This window comes from Arachis ipaensis, chromosome B8, assembly GCF_059453495.1.
Source record: "Arachis ipaensis isolate K30076 ecotype BB chromosome B8, ASM5945349v1, whole genome shotgun sequence".
NCBI classification, from domain to species: Eukaryota; Viridiplantae; Streptophyta; class Magnoliopsida; order Fabales; family Fabaceae; genus Arachis; species Arachis ipaensis.
Genome location: NC_142443.1, coordinates 83,442,887 through 83,449,554, shown reverse-complemented (window position 1 = coordinate 83,449,554; position 6,668 = coordinate 83,442,887). Strand labels below are relative to the sequence as shown.

Sequence of the window (6,668 nt, the reverse complement as noted above, 5' to 3'; positions counted from 1 at the left end):
GTTGATCCGTTGAGGAGGATAGAATCTCGCCAAGAATTTGTTCACCACATCTTCCCAAGTTGTTAAACTCTCCTTCAGGAAGGATTCCAGCCATTTAGATGCTTTGTCCTTGAGTGAGAAGGGAAACAAAAGTAGTCTATAGATGTCGGGATGAACACCATTAGACTTCACAGTATCACATATCCTTAGGAATGTGGTTAGATGTTGATTGGGGTCTTCTTGGACACTTCCTCCAAATGAACAGTTGTTTTGAACAAGGGTGATGAGCTGTGGCTTTAGTTCGAAGTTATTGGCATGTATGGTTGTTTTTTGAATGCTACTTCCACAGTTTCCTGGGTTTGGATTGATGTAAGAGCCCAGAACTCTTCTCTCTTGGCCAGCATGATTTGCTGGACCTTCTCTGCCAAGGTTGTAAGCCTCTTCTTCATGATGGTTCTCCATATTCTCATCCATGTCTGGTTCAAAGTACTCTTCCTCTTCCTCAGCACCAACAATTCTCTTTCCTCTTGCTTCCCTCCTTAGTCTAAGGAAGGTCCTCTCAGGTTTAGAATCGAAGGAAGTTGAAGCCCCACTTCTTCTACCTGTCATACAACCAACAAGGCCAAAGCAAAAGAAAGATAGAGAGTATTCTTTGTTAAAAAAAATGCTGTTAGTGTGAGTGATGTAATATATCAAACAGTTAGTGGGTTAGTGAACTAAATTATAACAACTAAGAGAACACCACTAACGGGTAGGGGTAAAGGGAAGGAAATAACTAAAACTGGAAGTAAATTACTCAAAACAGAATTTAAATCAAACAAAAGAAAATTGCTCAATCTAGTTTTCCACCAATTTAATCATTGTTGATACAAAATCAATCCCCGGCAACGGCGCCATAAACTTGATGCACGAAAACTTGTCTCTCAACAATTTTTCCCTCGGCAAGTATACCGAATTGTCGTCAAGTAAAAACTCACAATAGAGTGAGGTCGAATCCCACAGGGATTGATTGGTCAAGCAATTTTAATTGGAGGAATGTTCTAGTTGAGCTAAGCAGAATTTGATTTGAAAATTACAGAAAATTAAATGGCGGGAAAGTAAATAACAGAAAGTGTAAATGCTGAAATTAAAGAGCAAAATGTAAATGGCGGAAAGTAAATTGCAGAATCTTAAATGGGGATTTGAGGAAATAAACATAAAAGTAAATGGCAGAAAGTAAAGAGAATGGGTAAGATTAAAAATACGGAATTCATTGGGCTCAGGAGATGTATTCTCCGGATCAAGTTCATCTTCATCTCTTCCTCAATCAATGCATTCATTGATCTCCTTGGCAATCTTAAGTGATTGAATTCCAATTCCTTGGTAATTGAATCTCTCAAATCTTGATCAATAGCCAATTCCTTGGTCTAATTGCTCATGAGAAGAGATGAAGAGTGGTCACTGATTATACCACATGTATTCCCAAATCAAAGTGCTGGTAGAATTATATGTCACTATATCCATCCAAACCCCAACTTAGTCCAACATGAGAAAGCATTTCTAGCATGATCTCTTCATTCCTCTTCCAAGGTTCCGAAGAGATCCAAGTATGAATAGCTTCTTTTCCAAGACAACTACCCAATTGGATGAAGATTGAAAGCTTTCTAGTAAAATCAAGAGAAAAGAAAGAAGAAGAATAATGAAAACTATTATTGATCCATCAAATTACAACAGAGCTCCCTAACCCAATTAAAGGGGATTAGTTGTTCATTGCTCTGGGAATGGAAAGCAAAGATGGAAAATACATTCTGAAAGTAAAACTAGAATTGCAGAGAAAGTAAAATTATACAGAGAGTAGTTCTCCCAATGACAAAAGCTCCTTCTCTAGTTCAAAACTACTCCTATATATACTACTCTTCTGATCTTCTAGTTGGCTCTTCAAGTCTTTGGATATGGGCCTTTGGATCTTGAGTTTGAAGCAATTTGGAATCTTCAGTGGGCTTAGCTTTACTTGCAGAGAAAGTGTGAAGTAGGCATGGACTTTAGCTAGGACGTTAGTGGCGTTAACGTTAAGTGGAAATGTGGGTTCGAGAACGTTAGTGACGATCACCTTTTTTACTAACGTTCCTAGCCCAAGATGGTTCACGTTAACCTCAACGTTAGTGGCACTAACGTGACCACTAATGTTGCCTCTTAGTCCATCGCAAGCGTTATTGGCGTTTACCTTTACCAATAACGTTGCTCTTAGCCCCCCTTTTCTCACGTTAGAGTCCACGTTAGTATAACTAACGTGGCTCTTAACCTGGGCATGCCTTAGCCTCGAGAGCATTAGTGACACTTACCTTTGTCACTAACGCTCCAAACGCCCCTTCTCACGTTAGTGCCTCACGTTAATTGTCTTAATGTGGCCACTAACGTTGTGGTGAAAGCCATCTCCAACGTTAGTGACAAAGGTGGGTGTCACTAATGTTGGCTCATCATTCCTTCCTCCACGTTAGCTTCCTCGTTAATGCAATTAACGTGGCAGCCAACGTGGCTCATAGTGGCTTGGTCCAACATTAGTGACAAAGGTGAGTGTCACTAACGTTGGCGACTCCTTGCTCCTCCCACGTTGGAGTAGTTAACGTGACTCTTAACGTGGCCAATTGGGCTTAGTCCAACGTTAGTGACAAAGGTGAGTGTCACTAACGTTGGCATGGTCTTCCTTTCCACGTTAGAGTTCACGTTAACTAAGTTAATGTGACTCTTAACGTGGCTAATTACCAATTTGGAGCGTTAGTGGTATTCACTTTTACCACTAACACTGGAGCTCCCTTTCTCTCCACGTTAACTACCACGTTAATATAGTTAACATGGCAATTAACGTGGGCCATGATGGTTTTGAAGGCGTTATTGGCAATCACTTTTCTCATTAACGTTGCAAGTTTATTCCCATTCCACGTTAGTGGTCACGTTAATTAGATTAACGTGGCTGCTAATGTGGCTCTTCCTTGCTTCCTTTGTCCTGAAATCAAGCAAATAAAGTGCATCAAAGCTCTAATCCAAGTTATGAGACATGCATTATCCAATTTGTCATTCAATTCATGCATAATTCTCATAAAATCACATGAAATTCACAATGTTTGCTTGAATCAAGATGTAAGTGATTATCTACCCAAAACTTGCTTATTAACTAAGAAAATGCATGAAACTACCCTAAAACAGTAAAGAAAAGGTCAGTAAAACTAGCCAAAATGCCCTGGCATCACGCATGTCACGAGTACGCGTCAAGCACACGCACGCGTCGTTTGTCATCTTCGCGTGTCACGCGTACGCGTCAAGCACGCGCACACGTCGTCTAGCAAATCTTCAATCCACGCGTACGCATCAGGTACGCGCACGCGTCACTGTAAAAATCTCCAGATTGCGCGCACAAGTGAGCCATGCGTGCGCGTCGATGCTCGCTAGTTGTCTCCTTTATTTCTTGTGCTCCTTCCATTTCTGCAAGCTTCCTCTCCATCCCCTAAGTCGTTCCTACCTTACAAAGCCTAAAACACTGAACACACAGATCACAACATCGAATGGTATAAAGGGGGTTTAAAATACACAAATTAAAGGCTTAGAAAACAAGTTTTCAATCATAGAACAAAACTAGGAAGGAATTGTAAAACCATGCAATTTGTATGAATAAGTGTGCAAAGACTTGATGAAACCACTCAATTGAGCACAAGATAAACCATAAAATAGTTGTTTATCAGAGATACTGATCTTGATGGGTCAGCCTAAGCAATTTATTGCTTAATATATACATATGTATACCCATGTTTTCTTCACCTTTTTATTTGTAAGTCATATTTTTGTTTTAATTTCTCATTTCGTTAGTGTTTCTTATAATATATGCCACTTTATTGCTTATGTTAACAAGAGTTAACTAATTTATTCGTGTAGGAATAAAGCATTTGCTTTGACAATTTGAAGTCAAGAGACGAAAGATTGTAAATGAACGCAAGAAATATGAGATGCAAGGTGCAGCACCTAATGACAAGGAGGAAACTATGACAATGTTGGATGTAGTCGAAAGTCAAAAAGAGTTGAGTGCAACCGAAGGAGTGAAGAAATCATTATCAAAGAAGCTGGATTTTACTCATTTACAAAGCACACTTGATACAATCAGCAAAAAGACAAATTTCATGCCTAAAACCTTGGAAGTACAGCCGAGCATTCCTGTGCAACAGGCAGAAAATAAAGAAATAAAGAATCACTTTACTGTGAATATAATTGATAAAAGGAAGCTTGAAGTGCAAGGTGAACCGTCAACACAAGGCTTGAATAATCCTAACCTTACAAAGGTGGGTACAGATGAACTTAAAAGGAAGCTCGATGCAATTCGTAATATGAATAATAGCGTGTCAACAAGTGTAAGCCAAGAGTGGAGTTATGCATATTCTACTCAGCCCACAATCAACCAAGGGCAGCAGCAGATCATTCAGGTCACACATGATAGGACTAAAAAAATGCAACCTGACACTACTTTGCCTAGTTCAAACACTACCCCACAAGCTGAAGATTTAATGTCGGAGCAAGATGGATCAAGAAAGGAAAAGAACAAGCCAAGCGTAAGGGCTACAACTATCGATGAATTCTTAAAAGAAAATGGGATAGATGTAAAAATTAACGGACTAAGCTCTGAACTAACTGATGATATGGGAGATGACTTTCCACTTGATGAAAATTATTATTCACATGTAGTGGAGGACATTGATTATGACAAAGATAATATATTTCTATCAAATTTTATATTCTTTTGTAAATCATGAAGCTTAATTTTTGAATTGGCATCACTAATTACTCCCTAATTTTTCCCCTGATGTATGAAACTAGGAGAGCCAAAGAAGAAGAAAACCCGAGGAAAAATAACTTGCAAAGAGATTTATGCAAGAACTATGGAACAGCGGAAAGAAGTTATTTTTGATATTGGACAGCCAATAGGACCCACCGATCAAAGTGTATCTAATTTAAATAGTTTCGTAGGCACAATTGGAAGAAATAAAAGATTTGTTAGTCTTTTATACACTAATTGGCACGCTGTAACTCCTAAAGCTAAGAAATTCATGTGGAACTATGTTAACGTAAGACTTTTCTGTTATTATTGGATTTTGATTTTTTTAAGAATAGGAAGGTGCATATAACACAGTTGATATCATTCAAACCAAGTTTATCTTCCCAGATAGTGCAGAAAAGTGGGTGATCCAAGCAATTTGGGATGCTTGGAAGCAGTTCAATGGGAAAGATGAAGCAGAAGCACTCTATTCCCCTTGATACTATTGAAGATATGGTGAAAAATCGACCGACACAAGTTCCAAAAAGTCAATTCATAAAATTGATCTATTATTGGAGTCATCCTACAATCCAAGTAAAATAGTTGGTACTATAATTGCAAATATATTACTGTTTGTTAAGACATAAGAAAAATAATGAAAATTGAACTGATAATGTGGGAATCTGTCCTCTCTCATGTTGTACAAACACATATTCTATCCTAAATTGCATATATATTAATGTTTGAATCCACGATTATTCTTATTATGTTCAAATCTGTCTTCTTTCATGCTGTACAAACACATATCCATGATAAATTAGATAGTATGTTCCAAATTTTCTAATTTGCTTGCATATGTATCTATTAGTGCCCTACACTGAACTAACTTGATAATCAATATGTATGGGGAAGATTTAAACATATATTTAAAGAGAAAGGGATCAGAGGTAGGTTCCTGAACTAAATTGAATTTTCTTTGGATATATTGCTGCTTTTTCTTATAGTGTGTTACCTAACTAGCTAACTGATATTTCATTAAATTGTCAACTTGGAAGCAGCGGGTAATTAAGTTGGGCGTAATTAGACTGCTATTCTATTTTTGCTATAATTTTGATTTGCTGCAATTCTATTTTCTGTAGTTCTATTTTGTGCAATTTTATTTTGTTTAATTATATCTACTGCTATTCTATTTGCTGTAATTTTGATTGCTGAAGTAAAATTTAATCTGTTTCTATGTGCTAAATTTTTATTCAATTATAGTCAATAAGTGAAAAGAACAAGAAACATAAAGAACAGCAAAAGTTTCCGCATCACATGGGGCCAATCAATTTCGAAAGAGAACAAGTGGCTCTGGTATACATATTTAATATTCGTGATAGGATTTGTTTAGTTAATTTTAGTTATATTGTTATAGTCTTACTTATTTAAGACTTTATTTTGTAGCGCGCAACAACGGAAACAAATGAGGAACCAAAAAGGTTTGAAATGTTCGTTGCTACTCGAACAAGTTGGAAAAGGAAGGAAGTTGATCAGGAAACACAAGATGCAATTGTATGTGAGTTCAATGAATTATTAATGATTATAAATCAAATTTAGGATATGGTAACTAATTTCATTTTAAATGTTTCTTTTAATCAGGAAGAATTCCAAAATCGGCAAGCTGCCGATGAAACAGATGAGGAAGCTTTTGAGTCTTTATTTGGAAAAGACCAACCACGTCGGGTTAGGTGCTATGGAAAATCTGTTACACGAAGTGACTTGAAAAAGCATGCAGAAATTTCTGAAATCAAGCAACGGCACCAAGAAGAAGTCACATCTTTGAAGGCTGAACTTGGAGACATGAAGGCCAAACAGCAGCACCAAGAGGCTGAGCTTCATGGATTGCGAAACTTTATTAAGTTACTAGTTCAGC

General features: G+C 37.3%; 1 protein-coding gene across 1 annotated transcript; it reads left to right on the top strand.

Moving 5' to 3' along the window:
* Positions 1 to 3,956: 3,956 nt before the first annotated feature.
* On the top strand, positions 3,957 to 5,256 carry LOC148548641 (uncharacterized). The gene is made up of 3 exons (XM_088495646.1): positions 3,957 to 4,708; positions 4,817 to 4,943; positions 5,113 to 5,256. Exons 1-3 carry the CDS (start codon positions 3,957 to 3,959, stop codon positions 5,254 to 5,256), a joined length of 1,023 nt encoding a protein of 340 aa, XP_088351772.1.
* The last annotated feature ends 1,412 nt before the right edge of the window (positions 5,257 to 6,668 follow it).

Coding starts and splice junctions, on each gene's coding strand:
- LOC148548641 (XM_088495646.1), top strand. CDS start 3,957: ATGCAAGGTGCAGCACCTAATGACAAGGAGGAAACTATGACAATGTTG. Junction 4,709..4,816: donor GAGGACATTGATTATGACAA/AGATAATATATT, acceptor ATGTATGAAACT/AGGAGAGCCAAAGAAGAAGA. Junction 4,944..5,112: donor TAGGACCCACCGATCAAAGT/GTATCTAATTTA, acceptor TTTTAAGAATAG/GAAGGTGCATATAACACAGT.